This window comes from Bacillus rossius, chromosome 15 (assembly GCF_032445375.1).
Source record: "Bacillus rossius redtenbacheri isolate Brsri chromosome 15, Brsri_v3, whole genome shotgun sequence".
In the NCBI taxonomy this organism is placed as follows: domain Eukaryota; kingdom Metazoa; phylum Arthropoda; class Insecta; order Phasmatodea; family Bacillidae; genus Bacillus; species Bacillus rossius.
In genome coordinates, this window is record NC_086342.1 from 15,624,722 (window position 1) to 15,644,818 (window position 20,097).

Sequence of the window (20,097 nt, forward strand, 5' to 3'; positions counted from 1 at the left end):
ACTGCTCAAGGTTAGTGATACAATAAATGCTTGGGTAGTGAAAAATCTATTGTTAAAAACCAAAGGTAATTTTAAACGACTTTTAGTTAACCATTGTTCAACGACAGCATCGAGAGATTGGCCCTTATTTTTGTATCGTTATATACATAACTAAATCATTACGGGAGGAAGTTGCCATAGGCGGCTGGTCCTTCAGTTACTATTTTTTTTAAACATCTCTATAGAGTTGCAATAGTAACAATTAATATTTTGATCATAACTCATTTATGTAACATTACACCCAGAGGTACAGCCCATTCTACCAGAGCTTAAGTCGAGGTACAAATATAATTAAAGAAACACAATTAAATAAATATAACTAAAGAAATATAATTAAATAAATTTATAGAAAATCATTGTCATTTTGCAAATATTTTTTTTTAACAATAATTGAAATATTCTAATAAAATCTTAAACATTATTTATTTGTCTTGAATGTACGATTCTTGAATAGAAGTATAAATAATAATTTAATAATTTAAATTGATTTTGGAAGTTATATTATTATATGAAACCATTTTTCTATTATTTTAATACACCGTGATTGCAGGATTCATTCATGTGTAAAGGTAAAGAGTCATATCAAAATACATAATGAAGTCACTAAGATAATATGTGAAATAATGTTGTAATAAAATGTAATGTGCGACGTTCACACAGATGCCTGTAAACGAAACAGGTTAGATATTATAATCATATTTAGCACTTTAGTATTTCCAAAATAAGTTTTTTTTTAAGACGCCCAACTATTATAATAAATCTCTATCTACTAAAACAATTCAGTAATTGTAGTTAGATGATTTTAAATAAATAATATTCTATGAATAAATTTGTCACGACAAGTGAAGCATATTAATAATAATTTACATCACTGAAAAGCTGACAAATATATCTATAGAAATTGTCGACAACGTGAGACGGTTTTCAATTTATTGATTACTATTGCTGATACTAGAGTTGTGTTTTGACCGTTTCGAAGCGATAATATTCCCGCCTGAACTCCTGCGATATTAGAGCCATCTAGTGAGTAAACTCGGAACTAATCGGAGCTCTAGCGGCAAACTGTTGAACTCGTTCCTTTCATCAGCGGCAAGTGACAGTTAAATCACAGTATTTAATACTCAGATTATTTAAATTCTGTACGTTGTATTAAAAAAATTACTAGACAGAATTGTTCATTGTACCTCCTTTAAGTTGTGTGCAAAGTAACAGCCGTGTACCGTTAAAATATATACCTAATATTTAGTTTTGAAAATTTCAAAATTAAAATTAAATAAGAAAGCATTTTTTGAAAAAAATTTTATCGTCATATTTACAAAATTCAAAGTTTTATTTACAATTCTGTCTAGTATGTATTTTTTATCTACTACGATATTCATGGGAGAAATAATTTTCTTGGAGGCTGCAAAACTAAGGATCTTAGCCTTAACCGCACAACCACCAATTCATCTTAGAAATAATTCTACAAGTGAATGTGTTTATATAATATTTTTCTGCACTAATAAAGTTCAAATTATGCAGCCAGATTGAAACTGATGATCGTTTAGTAATGAATCTTATTTCTGTTTATTATATTTATTTTCCATTCCATTATATTTTTTTTAATTTCAACTTCAAAAACTACTGTACCGGTAGCAGGTAATATGGAGAACGACAGGCCAACGTGCTCTAATTTTCGTTTTCGGCAATATGCCACGCAGCATCTAGTTTTCAGTGACATTTAAAAAATACTATATACTTTTACTTTCAAATCCCATTATTACCACGAGACAATACAAAGATAGCCTTATGTAATTATAACAACTGGATATGTAATAAACTAAAGAGATCAAAACTTGTAATCTATTTTTTTTTTCCGATGTTGGTGAAACATGGTATGATCCCATTTTTAAGGATTCAGTTTGTCCTATCTACTGTCGCCCCCCTGACATAGAGTGCCTGCCGCTGAGAGTGGACCGGTGAGTTCCAGCTCCAGCGTATCCACGCAGGGGGAAGTCGAGCCTAGCTCCACATGGGTCACGTCACGGCCCTGGGGCAGAGTCTGTAGCCGGGTCCATGTGGCCATCCACGCGGTGGTGCCCAAGGTCTACACGTACGCCGATCCGAAACACACCCCCCCCCCTCCAAGCAACAATATTACATAACCAATCAGAGAAAAACATGTAATAAAAAAACTGCCTATTCACAAACAAGTGCAAACTTTTCTTCCACTTGCGATACTCAATCGTCTCATTCTGGTAGGTTCTAAATTACTCTTTGGAGATTTCCAAATAATTGTGGCCTTTATTTCCAGTGGTACAATTTCACAAGAGAAAAAAATGCAGCCAACTCTTCAGTGAAATACCACTGAGTATCAGAAAACTGCACAGGTGTTCAGATAATTTCCCTGAGATTCCCAGTTTTCCCTGCCCCACAAAACAAATTTTTTTTTCCTGCCTCGTCTGTCGACCTGGCAAAATAACGGATATAATACAATAAAAATGACTATCAAAACACACTTTGACAAACACATTATGCAAAATTAACTCTAAAATATTTTCTGCACAGTATACAGTTTGCATTGATATAATTTCAGTCAACACTACATAACCAGCATATTACCAGTCTGACAGATATAACTAATAAATTTGTTTGATCAAACTTTTGAAATGATAAATAATATCAATTTTAATTAAGCTAAAGACTATAGATATTTTATTTTACTTGAAATTAATACACACTTGTTTCTATCCGTTGTGTTTAATTAATGTTAGTAAAAATCAGATACGGATTCCTAACAGGAGATGAATTTATGATTAAGGCATTTGTTTTTACGAAACTAAGGATTTATAGCTGAATTCAATAGTTGATACCTACTATTTTGTACTTAGTATTGATAATTTCCCTGTGTTTCCTAGGTATAAAAGACACCTTTTCAATTCCCTGAGTTTTCTTTTTTCTCTGACTTCGGGAACTTTAAACTGTTACCGAACAATTGTGAAATTCTGTTTCATTCTGTCGAAGGTTACTCTGAAGACGCACATAATTTAAATGTGCAGCAGTTATAGTTATTCATCAGAGACTGTCCTTTGATCATTCATATTTTGTTTGAATGAATAGCTTTAACCAATGAGAAATGCCTTGCTATCAGGAACAATAAAGAATGGTCACTCTTCAGAAAGGTAAATGGGTTTCTAATAGGGTTGTGCGAGAATGAGATTTAGGCCTTGAGAAATTTTCGAAAAAGAAAATATTTTTCTCGCGAGAAACGAGAAATTTTTAAATAATCAAGATTTACTGTAGACATCACTTTCAAAATACATTGTTCTGTACATAAAACTGTTGTTTATCGTATAGAATGACAATTTAGTTGCCTGTGCACAACTGACATGCACCACACGTTATGTAAGCCTACACTAAATTATAAATAAACATTCACTCACTTAGGTAAAAGTCTAGTAGCTAACATGTTAATTGTGGTTCCCTTTGACTTATCGCCACTTTTTGTGTAATACTGCCACACTGATATGTCCACATCTTCCATTTTACCGTCAAAGTTTAATTTGACAACAAAGTTTACTTCTGTTAAACTGTTCTATTCCCGCAACACTTTTTTTTTCCACTTGGTTATGCCGCAGTTAGAGATAAAGCAGTATTAGGAAATTATTCTCATATTCCTAATAACATTTTACAGGCGTCACATTATTTATTCATACCCGCAGAGTAGGTTGCGTAAACGGGAAACTCTGGTACTGTAATGAAAACAAAGAAATTGATACTAGGGAGGCTTTGGCGGGATTCATTACTCGTGACGTCTTACGACTGAGTGAAACAAAGGTGGAAAAGGAAATGGGATGAACATACTATTTATTCTGCCTTTTCAACGGGTTTGAACACACACATTCACGTAATTTTACGTGATACAAGGGCGTGAATTGTTCTGCATGTTCAATCCATTCCTTTACATTCCAGTCCATTTAATAATCACATGACTTGCACAGTCTTTTATTGGAAATGAAATAAGAAACGGAACAGCGAAGCAGACTCGGTCTGGCAGCATGACCACCATTCCCTTTTGTTCGTTAAAAAGTAAATTTTGTATTTTGCCGTAATAATCAACATTTCAGTATGCTATTAAACATTACCGAACAAAATATTATGACTAAATTAAAGGTAATGCTTTTTATAACTTTACCGTAATAACGTGTATGTAAACAAAACCAATTTTGTAGGTTCGGTTCGAACGTATTTTATTATGTATTATGCTTACGTAATTTAAAAATTAAATACTGCAGTTTTTCTTTCAGGATAAATTGGAATTTCATGACAGTTTTTATTCACAGTTTCGGTTATTGATAAAGGTTTTGGATGGTTGAATATCGGCTAGTCTAATATCTCTTAATGATTGCACCATGTTTGCTTTGTGTTCTGCCAAATCATTTTTCGTTCAAACAGGCAGATGCGTTTGGTATTTTTAAAACATTTAAACTAAAATAATGGCAGTGTGTATGTAATGTTCAATATATAAAAATACAACTATAAATATCAAATTTAGTTTCCATTCCAAATTGAGTTGTTACCGGTACCAAAAAAAATTCTCGTTTTTTTTTCGAGAAATTATTTTTCTCGCTCGCTGTTCGAGAATGCAATATTTCTCGAAATTTTTCTCTAGGTTTGAGATCTCGCACAACACTAGTTTCTGGTAGTACCCTGTAATCACCGCAAGGTTGTTAAATGCTTCACTGGTTCATAACAAAAGTAATTAGTTCTATGCCAGAAAAAAAAATGGAATTCAACCCATCTGTGTTCATCCTTGCTAGATAAAATTTCTTGATGATTAATTTTTTTTCCCCTTTTCAGTTTCTAGATGGAATTGTGGTATCAACGAAAACTGCCTACGGAGCCAATCTCTCCACGTGATACCTGCAGGAAAAGTAGAGAAAAATCATCCTCTAATTTCTGTTCAATAAAAACGTGTATTTGACTTTTTAGAGTTAAAATATTTCACTTTCAATTTATCTGCAATACTCTGAAGTTCAAAGTTTCAAACACCACCTTATCCATTTTGAATAATTTCAGCTTCACTTTCTAGAACACGAAGCAGTTTACCATCTCCCGGCACCTGTTGGGTCAATCACATCCTTCCAAATAGTTTCCATCAGTAGTTGGCAATCCTAAAGCACACTCATACTGAGATGTTGTTTTCACATATGTTGCTTTCCAATCCTTGAAAAACTGAAGCATGCTTAATCAGGTATCCAGACTTTCCTCAACCGACATAAAGCTGCTCACAAGCATCTCAGCTTCCTTACTTCCTTACCTTTGCAAAATCCAGTACAGCTACCAGACATAGTGTAAAGAATTGCATCCTTCCTTGTGTTTTGAGAAGTCTCTCCATCTGAAAGGTTGATATCTATTACAAAATTACATGCTCCTGATAGTTAGTTACATTCATGTTCAATCTCAAACTCTACGTTGATTTCATTTTATTGTCACTACAATTATATTATATTTAAAGGCTATTCCTGTAAATATATCCCAAAATAGCTCTCCTACATTTTAAGTTCGTCACAAATTTTGTCACCTCATTATTTTATAAGTGCTATCTAAAAGCTGAAAAATCATGCAAGTGTTCTTAAGTATGATCACTTGTGTGAAATTTCACAGCTCACAAATAACATTTTATAAATATCAGATGTAAAAATTTGAGACCAAACAACACAAATTGCAAGATATATTTTGATAGATTTGCAGGAATAGTCATTAAATAACAGCAATGACAATAAAATGAAATAACTAACCTGGAAACACCCTTTTGCAAATGGAAAGGAAAGCTAATTAGGTTTTGACACCCACTGCTGCATGCCTTTCTCAGTGTATTTTTTTTTTCTCTCTCCTTACTTCAAGATCATTTATAAGTATGGGATATTGACATATGGCTTTTCAGGTTCAAATACACCCCAGTTGTATGCACGGCGCATCTGAATCCGCAAAACACGATCCAGTAATTGCGGTTCATAAAACTCCAATGCCAAACCTACCCCCCTCTTCTCCCCAAAACCTTAATTTTAAAATTTGTAACATGCTTAAGATACCTTCAAAATTAACTCTGAATTACATATTTTCAAATATACTAACGAGAGATTTATTTTAAAAGAGCTGAACCTCGAAGCTTAAAGGAACTACCACAGTAAACCCTACTCATACCAGTCTGAGATAAGCAGCCACACATGATAAATTATTTTTTATTTTGGTTAACTTAACTGCTTGGTGGATCCTGGAAATGTTTTCACACATAATATACTCATAAGTATGTATCCTTGTGCAAACCTGTTATGTATTTCATAACAAAATAAAAATCAGCAAAATTAAAAGTTTAAGTCATGTGGAACAAATTTTGATATTCATTATAAATATATATATATATTCAAAGGGTCTCTAGAAAATTTTGGGTCATTCCTAAACTTACGGTACTTCTTAGCCAATGGGATAGGTAAAAAAATATGCGAACAAAACTACGCACATCTACCATGCCACAAAGATTGGAACATTCATTCACATCAGTGAGGTTCCAAAGACCTCGTGGAATCAACTTACCTTTCATAAATGTTTTCCTGGACACAGTCCGAATACCTTCGTTCATTTCTGAACCTAGCAAAAAAAAATTAATAATATTACATAGCAACAATGTAGTAACTTTTCCTCCTCTAACAAATATTTTCCCTAACCTGCCCAAATTTTCAGTTTGCATAGTTAAGGTGAAGTAGGGTGGGACCTAAGGGCATCCCAGGTTAAGTCATATACCCCTAAACATGCGGGAATTTAAGGTGCAGGATGCATGCATTGTGATCTTTTCCTAAACTATAGTTGATAAAGACTTCTATTAACACTTGAGGTAAAACACTACCTCTTGACAAATCTTCCATTAGTTCTTGGAATGTGAGAAGAAAGAAAAAAAAGTGGTACAATAAGTAAATTATTTATGAAGTATGAACTTCAGGGAAAGCTTTTCTGAAGAAATTAATGTTTCTACTGCTAGATTTCCATCCCTGGAAGGTAGTTACAATAGTGACACAAAGAAATGAAAGCAGTGTTATATGTTAATCCTAAAACCATAGGTCTGCATCATTTAGTTACTTTAAATTCACAACATTTACACAGCTGGTAAAGACTATTGCTGGTTTAACAATAAGGGAAAGGGCATGCAAAATAGTTTCTGTTTGAAGAAGAGAAAGAGGAAGCCAGGAGAAAAATAAGAAAGTTAAAGAGGCGGATATTGTATTTGTACAGTCCTACAATTAAGTATTTAAACCACTCTGCATATATAATGAAGAACATGATATAAACATCATCTGAATTTTATGTCATTTTGTAAAAGCATTGGTTACACTTTCAGACAGAGTCATTTCTCCATAAAAGCATACGTTTTTTCTTCCATGTTATACACAAACAAGAAAATTGAAACATCTGAACATGCTTTTAAGCATAACTAATAGAAGATCTAAAACCTCTGTCCCATCTGTCATTAAATTTGGTGTACCCTGGTACAAAAAACTCAAAACAATTATGACTTCAAATTAGAAGCTGAGAAATGGAGTCAACACAGAAAAACCCCGTATCTCTAATTGGTCTCTCATGGAATTCCTTTCCCTGAGTCAAGTTTTAATGTTTAAATTATTCATGGATTTTTTTTTTTGCTTTTATAATTTGGCATTAGGAATATACTTAGAATACCTACACACAAACTATCAGTAATGAATGCCTGACCTTACCTAGCCAGATATATACGCGAGGGCTAACTGTAGAAGTATCAACATAGCAATACTGCTTCACACAACAGTAGTCTAATAAATAAAATTCATTTTCAGGCCAGGTATCAAACTTTTAAAGTCAAAATAGGCATTTATATTTCCTTTCCAAGCATTTTATTACATTTTCTTAAAGGGCATTTCATTGTACAAGTTGAACTATCAATTGCAAGAAGAAAAAAACATGATAAAAATAGAGAATAAAACCCAATAAGTTATTGTTAAGTTACTTTTAATTGTTCAACATTGGACAAGTTTAGAAAAAAAAAATATTCATTGCACTTCCAGTGCTTCCCCAACCTGATAATTTTATAATCTGAATGTTTGCATTTAAAATCTAAATGAAAAGGGTTACATTTCTTTTCTTGCGCACTAACTACACTGTTAGCCTAGTTTATTAAAATTTATTAATCTAATGTTCTCAACAAATCTCAGTGGTAAATGTTTGCAAGCAGCAGAGCATCCTTACCATATAGTTACTTTAATTACTGAACTACATTTAGATTCACAAAGAATAGTCATAGAATGTTTTTTGATATTTCTATTAAATTATGTAGGTACCTAGAAAAATCTTTGGCTGCTGTAAACTTGTCTGTATATTTTGTGCATGTCAAAACCTACAAAAATGGTAAAATAAGTTAAACTCTTTAACTGCCTAGACTGCAGTTAGTAGTGTGTGTGTCTAAAGTCAGCTAGGGTTTTGAAAAATTGTAGCTTGAAAACTAATTGAGCTAGCTGCATGTGGCCTTCAGCTAATCAAAGTAAAACTCTGGAAGTTTTATTACGAGCTCAGTAGACCCCAATTTGAGCCACTTTGGTAGCACAGAAAACGTCTAAATCTTGCCATGTTCTGCGAAGCACATCTGCTTGAATATTTGATTTCACATTTTTGATATGGGCATCATGGCATCAAGTCCATTAATTATTATTTGCAACACTCTGCTTTAGACATAACCCCACAAGAAAAAAAATCCCTTTCGGCATAGCCTAAAGGCGTAGGTGGATTTCAAAGTACAGTACACTCCCGATTATCCGCGAAATTAAGTGGCAGGGCTACCGCGGATAGTGAAAATCGCGGATAATCCGCAAAAGAGTTGAAGATGGGAAACATTAATTTCAACTTAAAAATCTAAACATTTATGTACAGTAAAAGTTAAAATTAAAAGTAAAAAATTTTAAATGATGCTAAAATTGTAGTATTTTACTGAATAATTAACATACAATACATTTCAGTAATGTGAACATAAAAGTGCTCAACGATATGACTAGAAACAAAGTGCGACAGAGACAAAAATAGCAACGCATGCCAGCCTACTGCGTGAGTTCTGAGAAGGCCTGTGACGTTTTACTGTATACTGCACACAATACACTCGTCAGTAGAGTTCAAATTTGCTCACTTGTAATAAAATACAAATTTATATATGTGCTGTATTTTTTCGTAGCATGCGCGGATAATCCGCACCGCGGATAATCCGCCCGCGGATAATAGGGAGTTTAATGTACCTATTTATCCTGGAAATATTTTGGCAACTTCTATAAACCTCTAGGAACATTTTAAGAACTGTATGTACATAACAGATTTATGTTCTCCAATAGTACAAAATGACTGATTAAATATTTGCACATTTTCCATGCAGCGAAAATGTTACAAATATTTTTGATTCTGTGCATCCAGAACATTATTATTTTTCATCCCTTGCACTAATAACGTGGCCGTAAAAAAATTTGCTTTGCATAAAAGTTCCAAAAATCAGCCCATCAAATCAAAGCACAAGTTACAAGAAATGAAATGGGGAGTAAAAAAAAAAAAGTTCTGCAGACATACAACTAGGCGCTATCCCTTCTCTATATCTTTCTTTCCAATTGTGAGGATGCATTTGTCCTAGAGTTCCCATGCTCAGCATGGAACTACCATTTCTGTCATTCTTGCACTTTGGGGTATCATCTGCTTCTTTCTCAATCTAAAATAGTCGTAGTTTTACAAGCAACTGACAAGAGACAAATAAGGGCTGCAACTTATGCCATCAGTTGGTGCAAAAAAAGAACCCTTCCAGAGTTTTACTTCAATTTGTTTCAAACGACGTGTAGCTTCCTCAACAGTTTTCCCACAATACATTTTCAAAACCCCTACTAGACTTTAGAAACATACTGTATGTGTGGTACTAGCCTCAGATACTGCTTTATTTCATTATATACCAGAAGTATAAAATTTTGCTTGAAAATCATCTGACTTGAATGACAGAAAAAAATGTTAGTTGTGAGGTCATATCCAACTTCTATTTATGATATATTGAAACTATGCACACAGATAATTTTCTGCAAACAGTTCTGAAATCATACTTTTATTTTTGGTTTTATACACTAGCGATAGATTAATTGAGGTCTCATATGCTTTCAAGTATTTGTATTTATTTTTAAGAGAATTTGTAAACCTTTTTTTCATGTAACACAATTCCTCATTTTCCCTATCCTCATTTGTAAAGAAACACACAGTAAATTAATAACTTTTATTAATTGATCAAGAACTTGAAGTATTTAACCAAGATCAAACTAAAACTACAGTGGTTCTGAAATTCTACGACCAAGTCCTGGAAAATTGACTTTACTTACCTTAGGTACAGAATCCAAGAGCACAGTCAGACTTCTTTATTATTCCAGTTACAACATTAACACAGCAATTATATCATTCATTTTTCTGCAGTGAAAATTATATATCAAAATTGTTTATTAATTCATTTAGCATTACAGCGTGATTCATTTGCCACGGGAGAAGATAAACTAAGTTCGTCAAATGACGCACACATTTTCCTTTATGCCATTAAAGGTTAAGCCATTTTCCTACACATCATAGATGAGTTAACTATCTAAAATATATGTTTCTGTGTGTTAGTTTATTTGTATATTCTGTGTGTAAATGATTATGTGTTTCACCATTATCTACACATATACATGATCATTATCTTTCCATATGTATCCACATTATCTTCCCTTGTCATTCTATGTGTGAATGATTATGTGTTTGACCATTATCTTCACATATACATGACCATTATCTTTCCATATGTATCCACATTATCTTCCCTTATGTCTTTCTGTGTTTGAATTATTAATGTCATTAGGTAGATTAATGGTCTTTCCTTTTTTGTTGGTATCACCTTTTTACGAAATGAAATATGAAATACATATTTTATTGTTCAATATATCATCGCACGACCAACTGTATGTGGCTGTGTCACGATCAAGAGCAAGGAATATTATTGAATCACCAGAGACAATTAATGCACTTGCAATATATTAAAATAAATTGAAATTTTAATAAATATTTTGTGCACATTAAATTAAAATGTTTGTTATATTCATAATTTTTTAACGGGTGCCTTAGGTACTTTACACTTTACAGCTAATTAAAATTACGTAGGGAATTAAATATTAAAATCAATATTTAATGAATTTTTTTTGAAGTTACACTTCTTTGAGTGCATTATGGAAAAATGATGAGTGAATTTTAATGATGCGTGTGCAGCATGCAAAAAAATTTACAGAATGAAAACAGGCTACATACAAATTACACATCAGTGAGGTTATGTTACACTTCTTTAGGCACATTATGAAAAAAATAACTGAATTTATATGATGCACGCGCAGCATGCAACAAATAATTGATAAGATGAAAAAAGGCTACATACAAATAAAAAAATATATATGTGCTTTTAAATTATAGACCTATTTTAGTGAATGATATTTAATAATGGTCCATATAACTAAAAAGATTTATTTATTGTGATTATAGTGATAGAAAATGTGCTTATAAATTTTTTTAAGTGTATTTATATAAGTGATGTTATGTCCCATAATTATTATTAATTTGCATTATAAATTATTACATTATTATTCAAATTCAGTGTGTGTATTGATTTTCATTAATAATTAAAATTTATCTTGATTATTTAACTAAATTTAATAATTAAATTTATCAGATTTATGTTAATATTTAATACTGCATATATCATAATTTCTTTTAATTTGATTAAATTTAAACTTATTTGTAATATCACTCCAGTCCTTTTCATTATTTTATTTCTATTAATTATTTGCATGCAGAATAAAATTTAGTTTTTTTTATTATTTTTTAATCGAAGCGTAAAAGCCACGAAGAATGGAATGGCGTACCCACAAGAAAGGACAGTGGCATACCCCATGAGAAGGAGCAGAGGTGGACTTAAGTACCGTAGCATAGCATAGCACTCACTGACTTATCACACACAGTAAATTAGAATAAACATTCAGAATACTGATTTATTTTCATTATTAATATTGAATACAGAGTAGCTATTGATTTTTAAATTTTATAACAAGTGGTCGGTCAAGTGGTCAGAACACTCGCCTCCCACCAAGGCGACCAGGGTTCAATTCCCGGCGGGGTCAAACCCGGATATTCGCAAGTGGGAAACGTGGCGGACGTTGCCGTGGCATGTGGATTTTCTCGGGGTACTCCCGTTTCCCGCACCAGTTCATTCCGTCATTGCTCCATACCACATCTCACCCCACTCAAGTATTCTCCAGGCTGGCCGGAACTACAGGTCTGTCCCTCTGGAAGGGCAGCCGGCTCCCATAAGTGTCAGCCCCGTTCCATCCATTTCGACCCTGCCTCTAGCGGGAAACTGCATGTGGATTTTCATTTACATTTCAAAATAGTTGAGTGTCTTAAATCAAAAATACGTCTAACTTCTAATGCACGTACATAAGTACACACTCCTTTTTATTACTTTAGCCAGTTAATATCACTTATCTAAAGCATCAATAATCGTATGCATATTTGATAATTCTTTTTAATTTTTTGAGGATTAGATGCTCTTGATCTTCCCTTATGTATGCCCATTTTCTTCCCTTATGTCACTGTCTGTTTTAATGATCTTTCCTTAAGAGATTCTGTATGATTTATGTGATTGGATTTTTGAATGGTCTTTCCTTTTTGGTTAGTATGATCTTAATGTGCAATGAAATATGAAATATCCTATATATAGTTATACAGTAGAACCTCATTTTTACATATTTCAAGGGACCAGGAAAAAAATATGTAAAAACCGGGAAAATGCAAAATGAGGGAAATGTTCAAATTTTTTTTATCATCTCACTATATGGGAAACAATAAGAAAATATATACCACACTAAATAATATGTCAGAGACGGTTACGTTTTTATATATTAACTAGAACTTCACTATCTCACATAAATAAAATTATAAATATATCCAATATTTCCGTTCTTCATTATTGCCGAAAGTTAAACATGAAATTTGCTGTTCTTGTGTAAGAGATGAGAATGTTGAAGCATCTTGATATAGCCACTTGGTTTGCTGAAATTTTGTAACACAATTGATTTTTTAACTTTGTATTTAATTACGTGTTAAAGTTTTATTAATTTCAGATTTTTTGAGAAATAATACTATAAAACGATAGCTACCACCATCAATATAATTGTTTACGTTGAGGAATAGAAGTTAAATTGCCATTGCATTGTTTGGATATTCATTGTAGCCATTTGACTTTTCAGAATGTTTCTAACGTGTTAAAATGAACATCGCCAAATATGCACGAACCGCCATATTTATAGGAAACTCGTACGTTGCTTAAAACGTATTTTAATAATGGAACAGTAATCCGCTCTTTTGTGTATTTCAAATGCGAGTTTTCACCTTTATTTTCATGCATAATACATTTAAGATTAAAGGGGAACGCTAAGAAAATTACTTATTAATTTTCATGTTTATGTCACCATACGTTTGGTTCATGGCCGTATGGTGTACAATAGCACGTGGCACAAAAAAAAAAGTAAGTTGTTTACAATGGCGAACGAAGCTGTGGTGACCATACACTCATGCAGTAACGCTTAATAATTAAACTTCACGCTATTCATTTTGAGAATTTATTTTCTCTAAATTTTCCGATGGTTTGCCACGAAATACAGCACTAATTCTACGTAAACAGTGGGAAATGCTTTTGCACAAGACGGGAAAAGAATGCATTATTAGTATAGGGAAATTGACAGTGCATGTAAAAAAATACGTTAATCGCGGGAATTCGTATATCGCGGGTACGTAAAAAATGAGGTTCTACTGTATGTACTTATCACTGACTCACTTTCTCTGTAACGCCAAAGAGATATGTATACCTTGGAGACAGGTGTATCATGAAGCATAAATATTAGCCTACTCCATAGAAAATGAAGTGTAACAATAGAGTAACATTTGAAATACAGCTACATTAATGGAACACGCCTTAGTTATTAAATTAAATGTTGTATTTATAATTTTTTCAACAGGTCCCTTAGGCACCTTACAACCAGTCATCAGAATTTCAGTTCTAACTTATGTTACAAATATCAAAAAAAGTAGTGTACATATTTCACCCATATTACATGCAATCATTGGTATGCACACAGAGAAATAAAAGCTGCTGTAATTGATTCTAAAAGCCACTTGAGTTAAAGTGAAACCATGAGAGAGTGTCAAAGACAGTGAAATAATAATTCTTATAGCAAGACAAACAACTTCCATAATCCAAGCTTAAAGAGATATTTTTTTATAGGACGGGATCATCACCCATTCACTACATTGCCAGCAGCAGGCAGGAGAGAGAAGAAAAAAGTGAAAGGCTTAAAAAGGAAGAAAACTATCATTTGAAATGAGGCAATGAAGAAAAATATACACACAGTACAAAACCCATTTCAAGCTACCTTACACATATTCATCACTGAACAAGTTCACAACACAAAGTAGTAAAAAATAAAAAAAATAAAAATTACAAAATTGAGTACACTAGTTTTCTGCAATGGTGCACCTCCGGACCATATGTTCACCCACCAAGACGTGTGGCATTGAAAGTAATTTTTCAAAACATATTAACATATCTAAAAAAATAGCATTTTTAAAGCCTTCCTTAGACTGTCTTATAAAACAAAGGGGCAAAGGCATGTCAATCTGGGAAGATTCAAACTTCGAAATCCCTCATAAGTTGGGAATGTGGCAGACGTTGCTGTGAACCAGTGAGGTAACTTGGGGTGCTCCCGTTTCTCCCCGCCCATTCACTAATTTTTTCAGTTACTGGACATTCTTTCACTTTCTATATGTATTCTCATGAATGGGAACATCAGCAGGTGTTCATTTCCACTGGAGGCGATAAAATTACCAGGGTTTGGGTGCTAGCCAATCAAAGAAGACTTTGTGTTTTGTAAGTTTTGTTTTCTGCAGAAATACCTCAATGTGAGGGTTATGTATTATAGGTGTTATTGTGTCCTTGGGTGTAAGAGCTGTGTTGTTATTGGTCGGTAAGGTCACGCAACTGCCACTTCCCTGCGTGGCCGTACACAGTTGCGTAGCCTCGTTAGTTGTTGTTCGAGTGCTTGGCGGCTCACAAAAACATATCGGTGCATAGAGGTGGACATTTTCACATCTGGGTACCGAGGCCATATCACAGTAAGCTTTAGTTTTTTTTGTCAATTTTCGGACATTTAATTTAGAAATTAGGTCCCAAACATGCAGTGCAGGTACAGTGATCCATTGGTCCACTGGGACGTAGTTCCTGTTTATTTGGTATCTAGCTACATAACAGGTAGCTAGGGGCATTATTTCGTGAAGGCACAGAACTGAGGAGCAATCGGCAAAAGTGATTGTTTTCTTTTGGACATAATTGTGTAATGATACGTAAATTTGCGAAACTCTTTCATTTGAATACAGCCATTAATAATTTCAAGAGAATCAACAATCAGAAACAGAACTTTACCCCTACTACCTGCAAATTCAGATGGAATATTATTCAAGTGTTTTCTGTGTGTGCAAGGAACGATCTTCGCCTTAGCGGGGCGCGATTGTGACTTGTCACAATGTATACAAAAGCCAAATTAAACACGAACAAATGTAATATGAAATAGCTCTAATATTCGCAGGAACATTTCTATTTTTAAGTTAGAAAGCTACAACATTTTCAGAGATCATTTCCATGGGATTTAAAAGGAGTCTCCCAACTATTCACATTTAATGTGAGACTATAAACCGAAGAGAGTTATCCAAAAAAATGCAAGTTAGCAAAAGACAGCTGGAAATTAAAATTTTGTGACGTCCAGTGTTGAAGTACTCATGAAGGACCCAAGGAAGAATGTGGAGGAGGTGGGAAGATCATTAACGGAAGCAGGAGAGAGGAGAAGAATAGAACGGACTAAAAGAGGAGGAATGATGAAGGGACAGAGGAAGATGCTGACCTGGCTGCGGCTGGAAGCAGTTGATGATTATGATATGAATGATGATATGGATGATGATGTTGATGATGATGATAACAGCAATAATCAACGCAAACTCAAAATGCTTTGAGATAGTTTCGGCAGCTGTTCTTTTGCACTGACAAAGTATAACACACAAGCATTCTGGTTCTTTAACAATTATTAAAATGATTCAGCTTTCTTAATAAAAATTTAAAAATATATATACATAAGAAACTTAAAATATTCATCAAAAGAGAAGGATGCAAAACTAACCTCCTTCAAAGTTTCCTTCAGCTGAATTGTTCTGCACATTATCTGACCGCACCTGCAAACATATTTCAGGGAAATATTTCACAAATAAACAAGACTTAATTTGAGAGGGGGGAAAAAATGGGGTTGTACAATTCTTAAGTACTATCTTTTTTACCTAGCAAAATATATTAAACACTATAAACACAAGATCAAAAACGAAGCAGAGAAAAATCAAAGAACACCCAAATTATACAAAAAAAGTACTTAAAATAGTTCAGTAACCTTGTCACCTGATGGTAAGTGGGGAAAGAGGAGGACCCCTTCCCCCCCCCCCCCCAAATCCCAAATCAGGTGACCATTTGGGCACATAGGTTTTTGTACATCTGGCCAGGACCAAATTTCAACAAAGTGTATTTTAGTTTTTAATACCTTTTTTTAAAATTGAAATTATAACATCAATTCAACTCTCATTTTCTTTCATTAAATATCCACATAATAAGTGAAAGGAGGAAAAGGAGATGGAAGGGAAGGGGTTTATGATCAAGAAACGTTCAGACAAGGCTTCGATAATGTAACACAAACAACAAGGCTAGTAATTATAAATATGAAGAAATAATGTATGGGTTAGTTCATCTGTAGGTCCCTTCAAACCTCTTCAGTGTCCATTTGAATATGGAAAGGGGGAGGGGGGATTTTCCAAAGAAAATAGGCCTACAGGGTCAAAATTCCAACAGAAAAAAATAGTGCTGGTGTTAGTGAAAGAAAAACTAGTGTAACCTTACCAAAATATGTAATAAAAAATTAGAGTATTTTATTGCAAACAGTGCTAAGTTAGTACAATTCTAACTTTAAATTATTTTTAAGTTTTTTTATGAAACTATTAATTTTAAACTTTGAAATAGTTAAGAACTACTAATTCAATAAAATCACTTCAAAGAGAATCAAAATAATGACTAATAAGAGTTATAGTTACAATCAAAATGGTACAAAATGGTATTTAGCAGACTGTTAACGTTCCTTTTGAAATTGGCTAAAAAAATTTTAATTAAATTTAGTTGGGTGTTTTCCATTGCACAATGCAAAATCAACAACAATTAGAGACTATTTTGACCAACACAATCCAGATACCTAGTTATATTATTTAAATGGCTGCAGTATTGGTATTCATTAATAAATGTTGCTATGGTACATTTCAAATCCATTAGGTACCCTTGATTAGCACAAGTAATTTGGCCCTCCTCTCAAAATTACAGAAACCAAGATAAAAAAATATTCTCTCTCTCTCTCTCAATAGTAAATCAACACCTTAAAATTTTTATAAACTGGGAAACCAAAATATTTGACTACCTGCAATGCTGTCTGTGTTATCTCTGCTGACGTCGGTTGAGGTTCGTTCAGTTCAGTTTCCCCACGTGGCAGTGGGGAGTCTGCACAACTGGAACCAGAACCAGAACCAGAACCAGGCGCAGGTTCGGACGGCTCAACAGGTTTGGTTTCCTGCATCGACGATGGCTGGGACAGCTCTCCAGGTGGAGAGACAGGTCTTGGCGGCAGGGGTGGAGAGATCGTTTCAGGCATTTTGAATGGTTCCGGGGGCAGAGGCGGCAATATCTGTCCGGGTGGGTCAACGGCATCGGGCGGCAAAGGCGGAAGGATCGGTTTACGGTCTTCGGCAGGTTCCGGCGGCAGGGGCGGTAGGACGGGTACCCTCGCCGCCGGTTCCGGTGGCAAGGGAGGTAGGATTGGTTTAAGGTCTTCCGCAGGTTCTGGCGGCAGAGGTGGGAGACTTATTTTGAATGTGTTGGCGGGTGCAGGAGGCAGAGGCGGGAGGATCGGCCTAGGTGCTTCGGGAGGCAATGGTGGCAAAGGTGGGAGGGCTGGTTTAGCTGCTTCCGGAGGTAACGGAGGGAAAGGTGGCATTACTTGTTTAGAAGTTTCAACAGGCAATGGTGGCAAAGGCGAATTCACAGGTAAAGGTGGAGGGGCAGGTGGAGGGGGACCTTTCAGAGAATCAATGGGAACACACATCAGAGATGTGGTGGTGTGGCTTGTTATCGCAGGAGTGGGAGGTGGAAATGTTGGGTCGTACATATTAGACGAGGGAACCTGCACGTTGTTAGAGAAAGGTGGGAAAGACTGCGCGAAAGGCATCTGCGAGGTGGCCGGCACCGAAATACTACACTGCTGATAAAAAGATATGCTCGGAGGTGGGACTGAAAAATCTGGGAAGTTAAATGAATTTTGCGGTGGAGCTGCATAGTTGGTATAAGTAACGGTTTGCATTGCTACGCTGTCTGCAGGGCTCTGAAAACAACAAACCAAAATTATTATTTTAATCATCTACAAAACAAATACTCTCACATAATTCAAACTTTTATAATTATTATAAATGTGAGTCTGAACCCATGTCTATTCTGCGTTACCTGCAGATTCTGTGCCCACTGTTTTATGTAAAAGGTTTGTGACTATGTACATGGTGGTAACTTGTGGCACTAAGACAGTTTAAATTCTATTTTTGCAGCTTTAAGTAGTTCCAAGGTGACAATGTGTAGTATTCGGAAGAGACATCATACACAATGAAGAGACTGTAAGTTATGCTGTTCAATTGGCCCAAACTGTACCAGACTAGCACAGCACAGCAGCTAGAAAAAACTACAATGAAGCATCACGGCCAGTCAAGGATGTTAACACAGCAGTAAACCCAATCAAGGAACTTGAATTATAAGACCTGTGCTATTAAAATCCAGCACAACTTGAGCAAGAGCTATCACTAAGAACACATGCCTAATAGTAAACACCACAGCTTTCACTACGATCCATTCAGTTGCTATGCAGTAATAAGTGTACGGCAGCAACTGTATCTTTCCCAACGATGGCCGGCCAGCACCTGTGCTTGGGCAAGGTTTTATAACTATCACAAACAGTTAACACTCTTTATTCTCGCACATAGTTTTAATGGGAATACCAAGACTAATCCAACATTGTGGATAGCCCACGAAGTTAATGTACATGTGATACATACACTTAATAAAGCATTTAATATTAATGATGATTGGGTTGTAGTAACTTATGGAAAAGTTGGACAATTTTTTAGTGAAAAATTCTTTTAAATTCAGTACTTCTTTAGGATAAATTGATACATTAGAAGAGAAAATCTCATCGATAAAGGAAGCAAAAACAGAGTGGTGCCAAACTTTGAACACGTGGCCAGCACTAAGTCCATTTTCAATGGCATGTTGCAAGAAAATAAGGGATTTTATTGTATCTAGGATTCACTCTGTGAGAAGCAATGAGATTACATGAACAAAATAAAGCCAAAGGATCCTACTATAAACATATAAGAAATGATGAACATAAAAATAAATGGCAATTTGATCACATGCATAAGTGGATGCATTTATGCAAACTGAAATCAAATGCCATTCATTTAATTTGGAATTTGGTATAGGAAAAAAAAAAATTGAAAATTACTTTTGAAAGAAATCAATAAGGAAAACAATGATGCCAAATTATGATAACCTGATGAAGGAATAAAAACAATTCACAAGGCTTTAAGAATATTGCTGTTGAACAATAAATTAGTTTTTGTGCACTGTGATCAATATCAGACACTTTAATTTAACAGTGTTAGTCTAGGCTACATGATTCCATTTGTGAGGTTATGATAGAAAATTTTTTTACCAGAGTCAACACCAATTAAGTATAAGGAGCACAAAAAGCTAATTTAGGAAACGAAACACCGAACACTCAGGTTAACATGAAC

General features: G+C 34.3%; 1 protein-coding gene across 8 annotated transcripts in view; it reads right to left on the reverse strand.

Moving 5' to 3' along the window:
- Window positions 1–20,097, reverse strand: part of LOC134539463 (uncharacterized) — a 58,634-nt gene that overhangs the window by 23,360 nt on the left and 15,177 nt on the right. For 5 of the 8 annotated variants that reach the window (XM_063381519.1, XM_063381516.1, XM_063381515.1 and 2 more), the window contains 4 exons: window positions 17,682–18,638; window positions 16,356–16,407; window positions 6,616–6,669; window positions 5,339–5,416 (listed from right to left, as the gene is read on the reverse strand). In XM_063381519.1, the coding sequence (XP_063237589.1) occupies window positions 5,339–5,416; window positions 6,616–6,669; window positions 16,356–16,407; window positions 17,682–18,638 (1,141 nt within the window). The remainder of the gene's footprint in view (window positions 1–5,338; window positions 5,417–6,615; window positions 6,670–16,355; window positions 16,408–17,681; window positions 18,639–20,097) is intronic. The other 3 variants (XM_063381521.1, XM_063381522.1, XM_063381523.1) reach the window with 3 other exon arrangements.